Source organism: Amblyraja radiata, chromosome 3, assembly GCF_010909765.2.
Source record: "Amblyraja radiata isolate CabotCenter1 chromosome 3, sAmbRad1.1.pri, whole genome shotgun sequence".
Taxonomy (NCBI): Eukaryota; Metazoa; Chordata; class Chondrichthyes; order Rajiformes; family Rajidae; genus Amblyraja; species Amblyraja radiata.
In genome coordinates this window covers 77,147,219-77,166,113 of record NC_045958.1, presented here as the reverse complement: position 1 = coordinate 77,166,113, position 18,895 = coordinate 77,147,219, and the positions used below count along the sequence as shown (strand labels likewise).

Genomic DNA, 18,895 nt, shown 5'->3' with positions numbered 1-18,895 from the left:
CCCAACTTGTCCTTGCCAACCAAAGTGGCATATTGGGCTAGTCTCATTTTCCTGCATTTGACCCATAGTCCTCTGAACCCTCCATATCCAAATGTCCTTTAGTTTAGTTTAGAGATATAGCCTGGAAACAGGCCCTTTGGCCCACTGAGTCCACAATGACCACTGATCACCCATTCAAATTAGTTCTATATTATCCCGCTTTCCCACTGACTCCCTACACAGTAGGGTCAATTTTACCAAGGCCACTTAACCTACAAATGTGCATGTGTCTTTGGGATGTTGGAGGATATCAGAGTACCCGGTGGAAATCCATGTGGTCATGGGGAGAACGTGAAACATCAGCATAGCCAGAACCCGAGGTTAGGATCGAACCCGTGCCTCTGGCGCTTTGAGGTAGCACCACAACCAGCTGTGCTCTCAAAAGCATGAATTTTATTTGCTTCTGTAGCTTCTTCTGGCAACTCATTCCAGATGCAGACTATCCTCTGAGTGAAAATGTTGCTTCTGAGGTCATTCTTAAATCTCCCCCCGCCTCCTCTCACTTTAACCCTCTAGTTTTAGAATCTTCTGCAGTGGGAAAGACTGTGAGCATTCACTTTATCCATGCCCTTCATGGTCTTCTGCACCTCAATAAAGTCTCAGCTTCTTACGCTTCAAAGAAAGAAATCCCAATCTACCCAGTCTCTCCCTATAACTCACGCCCACCAGCTCAGGGAGCATCCTGGTAAATCTCTTCCGCACCCTTTCCGACTTAATGACATCCTTCCTGCAGCCGGGCGACCAAGATCCAAGAACTATCCCCAGCATCCTGGATCCAAGATTTGGTCTTCGTTCAGCATTACTAAGACTGATTATCAAATAGCAGTTCACAGAAACCTGCTGCACAAATTGCAAATTAACTACTGAATTCCTTACTTTACAAGAGTGACAAGAATATAAAAAGAAGATTTGCAACTGTGAGGTGTCTGGAATAATAAATTCATAAGTTCATAAGTCATAGGAGCAGAATTAGGCCATTCAGCCCATCAAGTCTATTCTGGCTGATCTATCTTTCCCTCTCAACCCCATTCTCTTGCCTTTTTTCCATAATCCTTGACATCCTTACATAGAAACATAGAAACATAGAAAATAGGTGCAGGAGTAGGCCATTCGGCCCTTCGAGCCTGCACCGCCATTCGATATGATCATGGCTGATCATCCAACTCAGTATCCCATCCCTGCCTTCTCTCCATACCCCCTGATCCCTTTAGCCACAAGGGCCACATCTAACTCCCTCTTAAATATAGCCAATGAACTGGCCTCAACTACCTTCTGTGGCAGAGAATTCCACAGATTCACCACTCTCTGTGTAAAAAATGATTTTCTCATCTCGGTCCTAAAAGACTTCCCTCTTATCCTTAAACTGTGACCCCTAGTTCTGGACTTCCCCAACATCGGGAATAATCTTCCAGCATCTAGCCTGTCCAACCCCTTAAGAATTTTGTAAGTTTCTATAAGATCCCCCCTCAATCTTCTGAATTCCAGCATGTACAAGCCAAGTCTATCCAGTCTTTCTTCATATGAAAGTCCTGCCATCCCAGGAATCAGTCTGGTGAACCTTCTCTGTACTCCCTCTATGGCAAGAATGTCTTTCCTCAGATTAGGTGACCAAAACTGTACGCAATACTCCAGGTGTGGTCTCACCAAGACCCTGTACAACTGCAGTAGAACCTCCCTGCTCTTATACTCAAATCCTTTTGCTATGAATGCTAACATACCATTTGCTTTCTTCACTGCCTGCTGCACCTGCATTCCTACTTTCAATGACTGGTGTACCATGACACCCAGGTCTCGTTGCATCTCCCCTTTTCCTAATCGGCCGCCATTCAGATAATAGTCTACTTTCCTGTTTTTGCCACCAAAGTGGATAACCTCACATTTATCCACATTATACAGCATCTGCCATGCATTTGCCCACTCACCCAACCTATCCAAGTCACCTTGCAGCCTTCTAGCATCCTCCTCACAGCTAACACTGCTTCGTGTCATCTGCAAACTTGGAGATGTTGCATTCAATTCCCTCATCCAGATCATTAATATATATTGTAAATAGCTGGGGTCCCAGCACTGAGCCTTGCGGTACCCCACTAGTCACTGCCTGCCATTCTGAAAAGGACCCGTTTACTCCTACTCTTTGTTTCCTGTCTGCCACCAGTTCTCTATCCACATCAATACTGAACCCCCAATACCATGTGCTTTAAGTTTGTATACTAATCTCTTACGTGGGACCTTGTCGAAAGCCTTCTGAAAGTCCAGATATAACACATCCACTGGTTCTCCCTTATCCACTCTACTAGTTACTTCCTCGAAAAATTCTATAAGATTCGTCAGACATGATTTACCTTTCATAAATCCATGCTGACTTTGTGCAATGAATTCACCACTTTCCAAATGTGCTGCTATCCCATCTTTAATAACTGACTCCAGAATTTTCCCCACCACCGATGTTAGACTAACTGGTCTGTAATTCCCCGTTTTCTCTCTCCCTCCCTTTTTAAAAAGTGGGGTTACATTAGCTACCCTCCAGTCCTCAAGAACTACTCCAGAATCTAAAGAGTTTTGAAAAATTATCACTAATGCATCCACTATTTCTGCGGCTTCTTCCTTAAGTACTCTGGGATGCAACTTATCTGGCCCTGGGATTTATCGGCCTTTAATCCATTCAGTTTACCTAACACCACTTCCCGGCTAACCTGGATTTCACTCAGTTCCTCCATCTCATTTAACCCCCGGTCCCTTGCTATTTCCGGCAGATTATTTATGTCTTCCTTAGTGAAGACAGAACCAAAGTAGTTATTCAATTAGTCTGCCATGTCTTTGTTCCCCATGATCAATTCGCCTGTTTCTGACTGCAAGGGACCTACATTTGTTTTAACTAATCAAGAATCTGTCAATTTCCACCTTAAAAAATACCCAATGACTTGTCCTCCACAGCTGTCTGTGGCAATGAATTTCACAGATTCACCACCCTAAATTTGTTTGGGGTAGAAATGTAGTAATCCAAATGTAGTGAGACAAACATACACGTTGGAGATTAACTGTACATTACGAGCCAATAATTTATTTTATCTGTTTCTATTGTGAGTTTTAAAGGATTGTATTTTACAAAAGAAAGTTTTGTTTAGTATTTGCTTGCTAATTCGGAAGGAATTCATTTCCATTGGAATTAGAGAAAGAGAATGCACTGATTCTGGCTCCTTGTGTCCTCTGTACATAGGTGGTCCTTTTCCATCTTGGTGTAACCTCCCTAATAGCTCATATCAAGGTTGGACAAATGCAAGCAGCATTGGAGGCAAAAACCTTGGTGCTACCCGCAAAAGGTAACTCAGAGGGACATGGACTGTGCAATACCATCATCAGAGTTCAAATAAAGCAGGGCCCAATAAATTGGAAAAAGCATTAGAGGAATAATGTCATATTGACAGAACCATCTTCCCTGCAAATACAATGTGGCTGCAGGTGTAAGTTCACTTTAATTTGGTTTACACTGTCCAAGATACGGTACAGTGGCGGCGCCTAACGGCAGCGGCTCGACTACAGTCGTCTGTCTTTTTTTATTTTTGTCTTGTTAAATGTATGTCTTGAGTTAGTTTTTATTATTTTTTTTAGCTGTGTATATGTGGGGGGTGGTGGGGGGGCTGTGGGGGAAACCGTTTTAAATCTCTTCCCTGTGCGGGGACCCGACTATTCCCTGTCGGGTCTCGGATGTCGTTGGGCCTAACATTGTGGAGCCTCCGGCGACCTCTGGCCGGGACTAACCTGAGGGCTCCTGTTGCAGAGCCTGCGGAACTGACATCGCGGAGCTGGCTAACTTCGGAGCGGGAAGAGCTGTGGTGGCGTGCGGCTGCGACCCGACTTTTGGAGTTCGGAGGCACCGGCCGCAGACCCGGTGGACGGGAACATCGGGAGCTCGCAGGTCCCTGGTGGGAGACCGCTTTTCCGAGCTCCACAACGGCGACTTCTCCCGCTGGAATCGCGGGTTTAAGGACATGGAGCCGGGGCCTAACATCGCCCGGCGTGGCTTAAACGGCATCAGGACTTACCATCGCCCGCCGGGGGCTTTAACATCGGAGCCCCAGTTCGCCTCGACACTGCAGTTGGACTGCTGGACCACGGGAGAAGGAACAAAGGGAAGAGATAAAGACTTTGCCTTCCATCACAGTGAGGAGATGTTGGAGACTCACTGTGATGGATGTTTATGTAAACTGTGTTAAGTGTGGGTCTTGGATTGTTTTGTAATGTTAAAAAACTGTAGAAATGATATTTCGTTCAAACCTAGGTTTGAATGACAATAAATTGCATTCTATTCTATTCTATTCTATTCTATTCTTCTAAGATCCCACCGACATTCACCGGCAGTGAAGCTTGAGGCCCGCCTGCCTTCTCAGTGGCCGTACTACTGCTTTAAGTGACAGAGTTTAACCCTCAGCTAAAACCAGCAGCCTAATGCATAAGGCTAATACCTCAGCTAATACCATCTGATCATTCTCACATTGGTATTTGTGGGGGCTTGCTTTACACATATTGGCCACCACCTTGGTATTTATTAAAAAAATAACATGCAAGAGTAACTCAAGGTCAGGCAGCATCCCTGGAGAGAATGGATAGACAATGCTTAGCATCGGGACCCTTCTTCAGACACTCCATCCCCTCCATAGATGCCGCTTGACCCATTGAGTTAAAGCAACACTTTGTGTTCTGCTCAAGGTTCCAGCAACTGCAGACTCTTGTGCCTCCACATTGGTATTGATATTGTTTTATTATTGTCACATGTACCAAGATATAGTGACAATCTATTTGTATAGTATCCTGGCAGATCATACCAAAGATGGACACAACATACCTTGCAACTTCAAAATATGACTTCCTGAATTGATGATAAATGCTGTATCTTTGTGAATATAGCTCTTCAATGTGCCCTTTGAGACTAGAAGTTTTCAGTATAAACAAGGGAATCGCCATTAACAAATTGCTTTTCTCCTGTAAATCTATGCATAATTCTCATCCTCAGTTACTTTGATAGACATTTGATGAGCCTTGGTTGTTTCTGATAGGAATTATAAGAGAACCGCCTAAAGATCCAGTGGGAAAACAAAACTACCCTGAGGCAGAGCGTGGTGGGAAAGTAGATCTCACTCCCATGGGTATTGGTTGAAGCAAAAAGCAGAGATACTGTAGATTTCAAGGAGGAACATTTGTGAAAAAGAAAAGAAAGATCCTGCCAGTGGGATGAGGTGAAGAAGGATGGGAGGAGACCGTGGATCAGATGGTCTGAGTGTCCTGTAACTGCTGTAAATTCTATGTAATACCTGATGCTATTGCCCAGGATTGAGCCGTGTATGAATAAGTTTCTCTTTCTGTGTTGAGTCTGCGGAGATGATAACTGCGATGAAGATGAAACGTGTTCCACCTGTCCTGCAGACTGCGGTGATTGCACTGCCACCATCAAAATTGCCATAAGTTTCCCCATCTCACTGGTCTGCACCGGCCTGCTCCTCACCATTGCGGTAGGTTTTACTCCGATGTTCCACACAACCTTCTGCTCGTTTCCATAAAGAAAAATGTGACATTAATGAATGCTCATCTGGTATCAGTCAATGAACTGGCTGGGAAATCATCGAGCAGCTGCTTCTTCAGGCCTGGGTGTCGAATACTGGCGGAGTGTAGGGGTGGGGATTGGTTTTAGGATGAGGAATCAGACATAGAGGAGATTTGTTTTAATCAGCATGTTGTGGCCCTTTGGAATTCCTTCCCTTGTAGGTGGATGTTCAGTCATTGACTGTATTCAAGGCTGAGATCAGAAGATTTGGGGGGGGAGGGGAGGAGGGGGGGGGGGTGGGGGGAAGGGGGGGAAGAGGGGGGGGGGGGAGGGGGGGGGGGGGGGAGGAGAGGGGGACACCAAGGGAATGAAAGGATATGTGGACCAGGCAGAAAGGTGGGAGATAGCAGATCAGCATGTTCTAATTGAATGGCAAAGCAGGCATCAGGGGCTGACTGGCCCACTCCTGTTTGTATTTCTTGTGTTCTCTCATTGCAGTGGGTTCAGTACCAGAAGCAGAAGATGTTGTGGGATGAAAGCTGGATCATTGACTTCAATCAAGTTAAGCAAGGTCTGTAGCACGTCACAAAGCTGGAGGAGTAGAGCTGGTGTTATTGACTGGGTGTTTTGTCACCAGTGATAGTATATGCATGAAATAGTCCATGTAATTTGCATAGAATGCAAGCTGAGTATAAAAGATATAAAAATTGACAGACATTGTGTGCAGCGCGAGGTGACAGTTAACTGGTTGCCATGCAACCTTGCAATGATGTTCCAGAAAAAAGGCTGGTCTTGGTTTACAGGAACTAAATGTGCAAGCATGTGGGCCCTGACTTCCTGTTGAAAACACAGGGATGAGCATGACTGCCGATTATTCAGCGCTGTCGATAACGTCAAAGTCTTTAGACTTTAGACTTTGGAGATACAGTGTGGAAACAGGCCCTTCGACTCACCTAGTCCACGATAACCAGTGATCACCTCTAGCACTATCCCACACACTCGGGACAATTTACAATTTACAGATCCCAATTAATCTACAAAGCTGTACATTTTTGGAGTGTGGGAGCACCCAGAAAAACCCCATGTGCTCGCAGGAGAATGTACAAAATCTGTAGTCAAGATCGAACTGGGTCTCTGGCGCTGTAAGGCAGTAATTCTACCACTATGCCACTGTGCCACCCCAGTCATCCTCTTATATCTCTTCATTACAAGTCCAGTTCAGATGGATCCTGAGTCTTCGCCTGTGAAGTCATCAATCAAGCATGCATTGGGCACATTCCCAGCATAATGTCTGCAATGGAGTTTCTAAACCAAAACTGACAGTTGCAGTTAATGTCAACGTTTTAGATTGATTCTCAGAGAATGGGCATCTCTGGGAGGGTTGGCCAAAGATGAATAGGTATGTATGGTAATTGGCTTCTGTAAATTGCCCAAAGTGTGCAGAACATAGAACCAGTATACTGGTGACCAATGAGGGGTGTAGACTCGATGGGCTGAAGCACCTGTTTCCATGCTGTATCTCTAAGCTCTAAGTTCCAATAAGTCAGCCCTTCATTATATCTCCATTATGCTGTCGTAACGTTCTTGACTTCAGTTAACGGTTTCAATCAGGTTCATCTGTAGGTACTTGTTGTGATTTGTTTTGTAGACCATGCCATGCTAGGCAGTGCCATTAGCATTCCTAATGGGGCGAGTGATTCCAACACCAGCTGTATCACCACCGCCAGCTCATGCACAGGAGCTCTCAATGCGTCAAGGAGACAGCACTTCACCCAGACAGGCATTTTGTAAGTGAAGCACAACTAGGAATTTATCCATGACAGTAAAGGTAGCCATGTTTGTCTTTGGTTTCCATCGTGACTCTTCATCCACTGACCAGTTGTTTTTGCCTCTCGTTTTATTTCAAGAAAATAGTAGGTGTTGTCTGTATTTGGAGTACTGGAAGTTAGAGATGCCATCTTCAAGGTGAGATTTTAAACTAAAGCCCCACCTCTCCACAGACTAATGTTAAAGGTCACTTGGCACAGTTTTAAGAAGTTGCCCACCGGCCAACCATTGGCAGTGCAGATACGTTGCTTATTAACATGCTGTTGTTTACAAATAGGCTGCTGTATCTCCCATCTTATAACTGTGACCACAGCTCAACAAGTCGTCTTAAGGTATTGCAGGAATTCTGGGATTATAAAGGAATTGCTAAAATGGAGAGATTAGTTGACAGAACCAATTGATTAAAAGATGGATGGAAGGCGAAGGGGCTGATAGTGGACAAGTAAAGCTACAAAGGATGGATCTGAGGAGATGGAAATGGCAGAACCAGAATCACCATGGTCGGGACAGTGTGAACAAAACAATTGGGAACATGGTTTGATCTGAAATTGTTGTATACCTCATCTGGGGGGCTGCATAGACTCGTAAGAGAAGTGTGTCGGAGTGAGGTGAGAGTGGACAACCTGTGGGACATCACGTAATCTACACGGAGACATGAACACTATACCTTGTTCATTTGGAAAGAATGAGTGCACTCACGGGAGCAGTTCTCCACTGAGACAAGTTTAGCCAGGTGTGGACGGTGCTGCTGGACCTGGACTGCATGAGGCTCAGTTCAGGGAGACCAGGCAGACCCTAGGATCAAGTTATGTAATTTTTCCCTGCACCAGGTTAATCTTAACTTTTCACTGTTTCAATATTTATTCACTGGTGGGTGATGCATGGATCATTTCTCTTAGACTAATTAATAAGCCTTAGTCTAAATATATAGGAAGGAAGTGTAGATGCTGGTTTAAACTGAAGATAGACACAAAAAGCTGGAGTAACTCAGCGGGTCAGACAGTATCTCTGGACAAAAGAAAAAGGTGACGTTTCGGGACGAGCCCCTTCTTCAGTGAGAGTCATGGGACAGGGAAAGGAGAGATATAAACAGTGATATAGAGAAACAGAATAAATGAATGAAAGATATGCAAAAAAGTAACGATGATACAGGAAATAGGCCATTGTTAGCTGTGGACTTGGTGAAAACAGGTTACAGACAATGAGACTCAACAAGATGACTTTGATGCTGGTACAACTTGGGTGGGGGAGGGATGGAGAGGGAGGGGATGTAAGGGTTACTTGAAGTTAGAGAAATCAATATTCATACTGCTGGGAAGGGGGATTAAAGTGTCCAGCAACCGGGAGATCAGTAGGTTCAGGTACCTGGGGAGGGGGTGGTTTGGATGAGAAGAGTTGATTTAACCCGGGACTGACAGCCTTAGTCTAATGTTTAGCTGAAGCAGGAGATGACCAACAAATACTAGCACTGTCGAAGACACCCACGTGGAATAAATCAGTGAAATATCAGTTATTCCCCACCCCTTCTTACTCTGAATTTGCAAATACTTTGCCTTTCATCTGAAGTCTGTGACAAGCCTCACTGTCGGCCCCATTGATATGTACTAGTGACCTCACAAACTTAACAGTAATCTTCCATGAAGCAGCAATCCATCACCGTTACTCTTTCTGTCTTTACAGTGATGGTCGAACCGTTGCCATCAAGAAGATAAAGAAGAGAACATTCACCCTTTCAAAGTCCATTCGCAAAGAGGTGAAGCATATCCGGTGGGTTGCAAACAATGCATTTCTGTTTCAATTGACAGGGATTGGTCACCTGGGCAAATCCACACATTAAGGTGCTTTTGGGTAGTCTACACGTTCCTGTCTATGCACTCACCAACCTACATTGGGTCCCATTTAATCCCCAAATTCATTTGCTCCACGATCAGCTGCTGAGCCTTCAGCTCGTCACCCTGAGCCTCTGGAATTCCCAGTCATTCCCAGTCATTATCTCCATTCCTCTAAAAAAAGGCACAAAGTGCTGGAGTAACTCAGTGTTCCATGTTCCATTTTCCAGAACATGGAACACGCCTGCCCCATGTTCTCAGGCAGCAAACCTGGAGAACATGGATAGGTAATGTTATGGGTCGTAGAGTCATACAGCTGGAAACAGGCCATTCATCCCAACTTGCTGACCAATAATTTTCATCTACAGTAGTCCCACCTGCCTGCGTTTAGCCCATATCCTTCTAAACCTATCTTATCCATATCCTTCTAAACGTATCCAATCCATGTACCTGTCCAAATGTTTTTAAATGTTATGATGGATAACTACCATCAACTACCTCCTCCGCCAGCTCATTCCACATACCTACCATCTATTGTGTAAAAAGAAATGTCCTTCAGCTTCGTATTAAATTTATTCCCCCACACCTTAAGCCCCTATGTTGTCTGGTTCTTCATTCCCCTACTCTGGGTAAAATACTTTGTGCGTTTACCCTTTCTATTCTCCTCATTTTATTATACACCTCTATAAGATCCTCCTGTGCTCCAAAGAATAAAGTCCTAGCCTGCTCAACCCCTCCCTATAGCTCAGGCCCTTGAGTCTTGGCAACATCCTCATAGGTAACTCTTCTCTGCATCCTTTCCAACTTAACATCTTTCCTATAACAGGGTGACCGAAACTGAACCCACTACTCTAAATGTGGCCCCACCTATGTCTTGTACAGGATAAAGGAAGCTCCCAACTTGAAACGGGATGCTGCTTGAGTTGAGTTACTACAGCACTTTGCGTCCTTTTTTTTGGTAAACCAGCAATTTTGTTGCTTGTTTCTACATCTCCATACCTCTTTTTAATTCTTTATGACTCCTTGGCTCCTTCCTGGTTGACCACGGTTTTGGTCAGCTGACCAAATATTTCCACATCTGCTTTGGTGGACAATGTTTGATGACACTCATCTTCTCGGCTTTGGGATTCTTCTCCAAATGAACGGTGCCTTATAACTGGAAGCAGCAGCAGTTTTTGCAGATGCTCTTGCCATTCTGCTCTGCTGCTGGTGTTGAAAGAAGGCCACTTGCCCCCCTTATTCTGAGGTGTTTGGAAGAACCCAGGGCAGTGGCGGAAAGACCCTTGATGGATTTGAGTTCGCAAGAGCTTCAAAAGATGAATGGTTGGTTTGTCCATTAGACAAAGTTTTTAATGTTTCATGTGCATTCAAAAACAAGCTCCAATTGACAGCCAATGGAAGTTGGAGATTGGGATATCTTCCTTGAACATCATTTTAACTGTGATGGTGGCTTCTTATTCACTCCAACAGCAGAGAATCCCAGTATCTAAGAAAATTGATGCAGTAGAAATATTCATATGAATTTTAGTAATGGGTTGACAAATTAAGCTAATCTATGTACTTAAAGCAAGTCATGGGGACAAACTGAGTACAAAACAAGCTTTGTGCTAGGAAGCATAGGGTAGCGGTGGATGATGTTTCTCAGACTAGAAGCATGAAACAAGTGGTGTACCGCTGCAATAGGTGGCGGGACCTTTGTTATTCAGAATATGCATAAAGGACCTGGAAGAGAATGCCAAGGATATGATTAGAATGTTTGCAGATGACACGATAACTGATAGAATTGTAGACAGCAAAGAAGATTGTTTAAGGATACACCGTCATCCTTATAGATACTGATAGAGATCCACTGGAATGTTGAGCAGAGCAGTGGCAGATTAAACTTAATCTAGACAAGTGTGAGGTAATACACTTTGCTAGGACATGTAGAGTAAATGGCAGGGATGTACAGGGAGAAATTGGGGTGCAATTCCATAGCGCCGTGGAAGTGGGGACACAAGGGGATAGGATGGTGAAAAGGTGAGGAGTGACTTTATTATAAAATTATTAGGTGCATTGATAGGATAGTCAGAGTGTTTCACCCACGGCAAAGGAGTCTGGAGCTAGAGGGCACGGGTTTAAACTGAGAGAGGATGAATTTCAAGGAGATCTGAAAGTGAGTTTTTCTCAAAAGAGGGTGGTGAATATCTGGAACAAGCTACAAGATGGAGGTGGAGGAAATTACAATGACATCATTTGAAAGGCATTTGGACGTAGGGATGGGAAAGGCCTATAGGAATATCGGCGTAATTTGGGCAAATGGAATCAGCTTAGATAGGCATCACTGTTAGACAATAGACAATAGTTACAGGAAGTAGGCCATTCGGCCCTTTGAGCCAGCACCGCCATTCATTGTGATCATGGCTGATCATCCACAATCAGTACCCCGTTCCTGCCTTCTCCCCATATCCCTTGACTCCGCTACCTTTAAGAGCTCTACATTTCTATGATTCTATGAACATCCTGCAAACAACACAAATATTGGAGGTCTTATGCTGAATGTGGTTATCTTGCAAGTTAACTTATTGTGCATGGCATGGTATTATGCTCGCTTTGTTGGAAAAAGGTCTACTCACAACCCCCGGTGTGAGTAACATTTTGATAAAACTAATTTCTAGAAATCCAGGTGCAATTAACGCCTTTCAATTAATCAATCAAACCACTTACATATCTGTTCATCTAAAAGCTACAGTACATTTGGATCAAATGTTTAATTCTGAGGCTTGAGCATTGATCCGCACTGTGCTGAGGGAGTGCTTCATGTCCTTTGGGTGAGATGTTGGGCCATCTGTGTTCTCAAGTGGACCACTGATCCAAAGAAGAACAGAGAAGGTTCTCCACGAGTCCTGATCAATATGTACCCCTCAATCAACAACTAGAAACAAATGTGCAGGAAGGAACTGCAGATGCTGCTTTAAACCGACGACAGACACAAAATGCTGGAGTAGCTCAGTGGGACAGGCTGCATCTCTGGAACAAGTGATCTGGCCAAATTCACTTTGCTGTTTGTGAGATCTTGCTGTGTGTGTATATCAGTAAACATGCTTCCTACTTTACAGCAGTGGTGAGCCTTCAAAAGATGCTTTGTTGTCTATAAGGCATATTGCCAAGTCCTGAGGTGGTGAAAGGTGCTATTGAAATGCACTGTTTTTCTTTCCTACATACAAGTCTTCTGGTATTAGGAAGTGAAAGAAGCTTTACACTGTGCATGTGTTTGGATTTGACAGGGAACTTGATCATCCAAACCTCTGCAAGTTTATTGGTGGCTGCACTGAACTTCCTAACGTGGCAATAATAACGGAATACTGCCCGAAAGGCAGCTTGAACGATGTGTTGCTCAACGAGGACATCCCATTGAATTGGGGCTTCAGGTATGGATCGAACACATTTCTGATCTCTGATTATTTCTCCCCATTTCCCTTCTCCTTGTGTCTTTAAGTTAATGTGTTTGATCAGCCTGCAGTGTCTCTTCTGAGTGACAGATGTGGACCGTGACAGGTTGAATTCTGCATTTATCATAACTAAGCCCATTTCTGTCTAAACCCAGTGTCCACACACACATCAGGCACACCAGTCTCACGCACACTCACACATACACCAGTCTCACGCACACTCACACATACACCAGTCTCACGCACACTCACACATACACCAGTCTCACGGGTGCGCGCATACACACACACCAGTGTTTCACACACACCTACACACCCCTGACTCTTTCTCTCTTTTTCCCTCCCTCTCTCTCACCCCTCCCCTCACTTCTCATTCACATGAGCACACACATACACACGCACACACATGGACACATTGAGCCATGCACACAAGACACACTCACTCACTCTCACTCACTCTCACTCACACCAGTCACAACTTGAACGCAGGACTGAGGGAGAGACAAATTATTGGAAGTGCTTCCCCAGGAATTTACAACCAGGCAGTTTCGGTAATCTTTTTTCTGTAGTAACATTTCAGTGTATTATGCTTTGCCTTGTATATTTAATGCTTTTGCCTCTTATGTGCTGCCCTGCCCTGCCTCCAAATAACATTTGGAGACAGGGCAGCACACAATGATGTGAGTATGTAATGCTTCCATTGCTTCCAACTGAGAGTGAATTTCAAAGCAAGAGTACTTCAGGTGAGACATTAATCAGAGTCTGAGAATGATCCCTGAGTAGAAAAGAACGGAGTCCGAGCCAATGTTTATCCTTCAGCAACTATATTTAACATGAATTATCCAGTATTCAACACAACGCTGTTTGTGCAAACTTGCTGGCATAAACCTGCTGCTGCTGCCTTCATTTCAAATGTGACTACACTTCAAGAAATGCTTTATTGATGTGCTTCACGGGACGGTCAAAAATGGGAATGTTCACTGGTAATTGCAGAATGTAGTCCCAGCATCTGCAGGTTGCTTTGTGCAGCAATTAAGTTTATGCAAAATTAGCCTTAGTTCCTGTCCCACTTAGGAAACCTGAACGGAAACCTCTGGAGACTTTGCGCCCCACCCAAGGTTTCCGTGCGGTTTCCGGAGGTTGCAGGTGGTTGCCGGAGGTTGCAGGTAGTGGAAGCAGGTAGGGAGACTGACGAAAACCTCCGATAACCTCCGGGAACCGCATGGAAACCTTGGGTGGGGTGCAAAGTCTCCAGAGGTTTCCGTTCAGGTTTCCTAAGTGGGACAGGGGCATTACACAACAAAAGCTGCCCTGGTGCATACTTTGTAAAACAAGCACAGTGATATGTTCATGAAGCACAGCGATATGTTCATGAAGACATTGGACTGAGTCTGAAGAGTCTTGTCATTCCTTCAGGCAGTGTGGCATTTATTGCCCATGCTAACGGCCCCTGCACTGCTGTCCTTCCAGGCCATTTTGGAGAACATATAAAGAGTGACCACAGGACTGTGATCCTGGAGGTACGTACTGGCTCGGTGGGAAATGGACAAAACATACACTTCCCTAAAGGACAGTGAATGAGATGGGTTTTGCAGCAGTCCAGAGGTTTTCCAATCACCTTTACTGCTACTAATTTCTTATTGCACATTTTTTTAATTAACTGTGTTTTCATTCCCCCACTGCTTCGATGGGTTTTGATGGGTCTCTAGATTATTAATCCAGGCTGTTGGATAACTAGCCCATAACCCCACCACCAGCAGGATAATGAAACAGCTTGGAAAATGGATAGAATTGTGTTAGAAACCTTTCTCAGTTTCTGAACAAATGTTGGGTAACAGAGTGTGTTTTTGCCCCAGATTCTCTTTTGCGACTGACATTGCCAGAGGGATGGCATATCTTCACCAACGTAGGATTTACCACGGCCGGCTAAAGTCCACCAACGCAGTGATCGATGATCGGTGGGTTTGCAAACTTGCAGGTAAGCATTGGCCATTCAGTGAGTGAGAAATAGATGGACAATGGGTTACCAAATGCATGTCAGCCCTGCTTTTATGGAGTTACACAGGACAGAAAAAGCCCACTCCATATATCACAGCAGGGTCTGCACTTTGAAAGACCCATTGATTTTGTCCAATTCCACAACTCTTTTCCATTGGCACTGTAAATATTATTTTTTCATTAATAAGTCCAGTCCACATCCCTCAAAAAAATGTAATATTGAATCAGCTTTACTGCATTTTCAGGCAGCACATCCCAGATTATTTAATCATGTTGCAGCTGTATAAAACTTGTTAGGCCGTAATTGGGGAAATGTGTGCAGTTCTGGTTGCCCGATTACACGATCGATGTGGAGGCTTTGGAGAGGGTGCAGAAGAAGTTTACCAGAACGCCACCTGGGTTGGAGGGTGTTGGTGTTAAGGAGAGATTGGACAATTTGGACTGCTTTCTCGAGAGCATCTTGATAGTTTAGCACTGTATCCAATTTTGAGAGGCGTAGATAGGGTAGACAGAACTTTTCTCCCAGGGTGGAAATGTCAAAGATTAGAGGGCACAGTTTGAAAGTCAGAGGGGACCATTTAAAGGGGATGTGCAGGGCAAGCTGTTTATACAGAGCAGTGGATGCCTGGAATGCATTGCCCAGGGTGTAGCTGGAAGCAGAGAGGGTAGTGGCATTTTGGAGACTTTTAGATAGGCACATGGATATGCAGGGAATGGAATGATATGGATCATATCCAGGCAGAGGACATTAGTTGAACTTGGTATCTATCTTTGACACAGACATTGTGGGCCAAAGGGCTTATTCCTGTGCTATACCGTTCTATGTTCTATCACCACAATTCCTACTTAAAGAAAACTTCTCATATGTTATCCTTTAGATCTGTGTCATTTGATGGTGTTTCCTGTTTTTTCCACCAGACTTCTGCTTGCCAATTTACAGGAAAGAGGACATTTTTGATCCCCCTACTACCTACTGTCAGCGGTTGAATCAAGTATACTTACCCCCTGAGGCCCAGATGGCATCAAACTTTGACCCCACCCCCGCTGCAGACGTATACAGGTAAACAGCAGAATAATTTCAGTGGGCATCAAGTCACATCTCAGTGACTGGCACTCCTTTACGTTAGAAGGTTCAAGTCCTGCCCGAACTTTAATTAATTTTATTTTTTTAGTTTTATAATGCTAAGCTAACTCCAATGCCACCTTTTGATCATCATCCCATGATGGAGAGAAATCCACCCGGATACTGCGTGTACATACTGTCGGTGGAGGCAATGGCCTTCAAATGAGAAGACAGTTTTAGTCAGTTAGCTCCCAAGACACCATTCAAAGAAAAGATGATGACTTCTTGAGTATAATGGCCAAATTACTGAAGGTTTTGTTGCTCAGGGGGTCTACCCTTTAGTGAGATGTCAGATGGGCGTAGACAACATGCTTCATACCAGCAGGCAACAACCTTTCTCCTTCAGCTTGTTGGTCTATTGGTCAATGATGAGAGCGATGAAGTCCAACTGTGGAGGGGAACAGGACAATTACTATGAGTCAAGTTCCTCTCCAATTTTTACTTCTCCTAACACCGCGTCCGGAAGTTGTTCCTGTTTCCAGGCCCCTGTGTGTGAGTCTGATGTGTGTACCACCTGAATGGAGACTGCAGTCCCAGTAATTGACCTTCAGTGCCCAGTTTGTGCACTGGGAGAAGGGAAGTTTGGACCCTACCTGAGCTGGGACAGATCATTACCACTTGGAGGTGCTTCGAACTAAACCAAATGTACCAAAGATTGTGATGGAATACAAAAGGACTCTCAACTTAATAAGCTCAGCGACAGTGTTTAAGCTCACTGATCATAATTGTTAAAGGAATATATGTTTTTTTTCATTTTTACAGCTACGCTATAATTCTACTGCAAATTGCAACCAGATGTGACCCTGTGCCGGTAAGCATTTTTATAAAAAAGTCAGGCAGACTGCAAAGGTACTCTTCAATCAGAATCGTGCAATGACCTGTTTGATACTCATATATCTGTAAGCAGCATAGGACCAGAGGAGGTCAGGCAACAATGTCTGATCTAGAACACAGAATAAGGAAGTGTACAACACAGGACCAGGCCTTTCAGCCTACAATGATATGATTCTTTTGATATCATCGTGGGCTCATTTTTCCACCTTGGTTCTATGGCGCTCAACATATTAACTGAACTAACATCTGAGTTTTTACATTTTCTGTTGTCTCCTGGCTTCAGCTGCTATTTGAGTTTGGTAATCGGATGGAGGGGGTGGGAGAGAGGTGAGTTCCACATTACCGCTTCCACATCTGTGAGGAATTGCTCCCCTTTGCCCATTATGACTGAGAGCCCTTTTTTTAAGTGAGAATTTGATGGGTTTTTTTATGTGAGTATTTGCTGTATTATTTTGAACATCCCAGAAGAGGAAATAGAGTTTTCTACCTACCTGGTCAGGTCTTTTAATCACCTCCCTTAATCTCAATACCTGATGGATACAACACTGGTCTGTCTAATCCCTTCTCATTACTTAAACCGTTCAGCTCCAATATCATCTGCGTATAAGTAGTCGTTGATAACTTGAACAAATCTATTCCAAAATATTCTTTAGAGAAGGATAAATGCAGATAAATTTGACCATGGTGTTTTTTTCTAAGCTATCCGCTTAGCTATTTGCTAAATTTGACCCTCCACATGAGTTGAAAGATCAGCACTAGTAAAGCTGAACACATAATTCAGGAATTAAACCATGGCTACTGGAAGAATGGTCACTGAAGCATCTGTTGTCAGAAAACAAGAGAAGATTTTATTGTTTGGTTTAAGTAAGATGGAGGTAATTACTCTCTGGGGATATTTCATTTAAAGGGCAGAAAATCCAGCAAATCTGCACATAAAAATAGAAACAGGAGTCGACAATTCGGCGCTTTGAGCCTGTGTCACCATTCAATGACCATTGCTGCTCCTCTAACATCACTAGATTCCTGCCTGATCTCATATCCCGTAATTCCCTCAGTATCAAAAGTCCATTAGTTTCATTCCTGAACATATCCAATGACAAAATATCTACAACCGGGAAATGAATTCACACCCTTCTGAGTCAGGAAATTACTCTGTATATCAGACTTAAATAACCCACCTTCAATCATGTGGCCTAGAGCTATGAACATTCAAAGGATGACGGACCACACCTCTCATCTTAAGACCCACATCTGCTTCAAATTTCCCACCATTTGTATTATTACCTTCCAGTAAATTTGTAATCCCTCAGGATTCCTCTTGGGATTTTTTCTTTTGCAGTTATTGATAACTCAGGCCATTTTTGGCTTAATTCCTTTGCATAATACACTTTCACTGTTTGTTGGTTCACCCCGTGCTCCTAGACACAAAACGCCTCAGTAGCACCGACTGCTTCTCCACGTACCAACAGTGGAGCAATGGCCGAATCTTTTATGTGAGAATTTGCTGGATTTTCTGCCTGTTAATTGAAGGATCCCCAAGAGGATAATTACCTCCACCTCACTTAGCCAACCAAGAAAATCTTGAAGAAACAGGCAAGTCTGATGAAGGGTCCCAACCCATAACATCAATCTGAAGCGGGGTCCCGACCCGAAATGTCACCTACCATGTTCTCCAGAGATGCTGCCTGACCCGCTGAGTTACTCCAGCTCTTTGTGTGGTTTTTTTTGTAAACCAGCGTCTGCCGTTCTTGTTTCTTGGGAAATCTTCTCTTTTGATTTCTGGCAACTGATGTCCAGTCACCATTTTTGAGGTAACCATGATATAATTCATGATTAAACTTATTCAACTTTACTTGTGCTAATCTGTCATATCATAAGGAGGGTCAAGTCTAATGCATAATGTAGTTTAATGCAGAGCCAGCTGTACTTTTTAAGAAGGCTCCATTGCTTCAACCTCTGCAGTAATCGGTGGTAGCCAGTGCCATCTTCTTTGCTGCCATGTGCTGGGACAGCAGGGCAAAGGCTGCGGAAACCAATAGAATTAACAAACTCATCAGGAAGGCTGGCTACGTCTTGGGGGCGGAATTGGATTCAAAGGAGGTGGTCTTGGAGGTGAGGATGCTCCTCAAACTGCGGAGCATCCTGGACAATCCAGCTCACCCCCTCATGACACACTGGTCAACCTGAGGAGCACCTTCAGCAACAGACTGGTTCTACCAAGATGCAGGACAGAACGCCATAGGAGACCCTTCACCCCTGTGGCAATCAAACCGTA

General features: G+C 44.1%; 1 protein-coding gene across 1 annotated transcript in view; it reads left to right on the top strand.

The window, feature by feature from the left end:
- LOC116971566 (atrial natriuretic peptide receptor 1-like) overlaps nucleotides 1-18,895 on the top strand; it is a 41,764-nt gene that overhangs the window by 9,927 nt on the left and 12,942 nt on the right. The window contains exons 6-14 of the mRNA XM_033018800.1: nucleotides 3,257-3,359; nucleotides 5,407-5,546; nucleotides 6,077-6,149; nucleotides 7,227-7,365; nucleotides 9,086-9,172; nucleotides 12,501-12,644; nucleotides 14,522-14,643; nucleotides 15,582-15,723; nucleotides 16,549-16,597. Of these exons, the coding sequence (XP_032874691.1) occupies nucleotides 3,257-3,359; nucleotides 5,407-5,546; nucleotides 6,077-6,149; nucleotides 7,227-7,365; nucleotides 9,086-9,172; nucleotides 12,501-12,644; nucleotides 14,522-14,643; nucleotides 15,582-15,723; nucleotides 16,549-16,597 (999 nt within the window). The remainder of the gene's footprint in view (nucleotides 1-3,256; nucleotides 3,360-5,406; nucleotides 5,547-6,076; nucleotides 6,150-7,226; nucleotides 7,366-9,085; nucleotides 9,173-12,500; nucleotides 12,645-14,521; nucleotides 14,644-15,581; nucleotides 15,724-16,548; nucleotides 16,598-18,895) is intronic.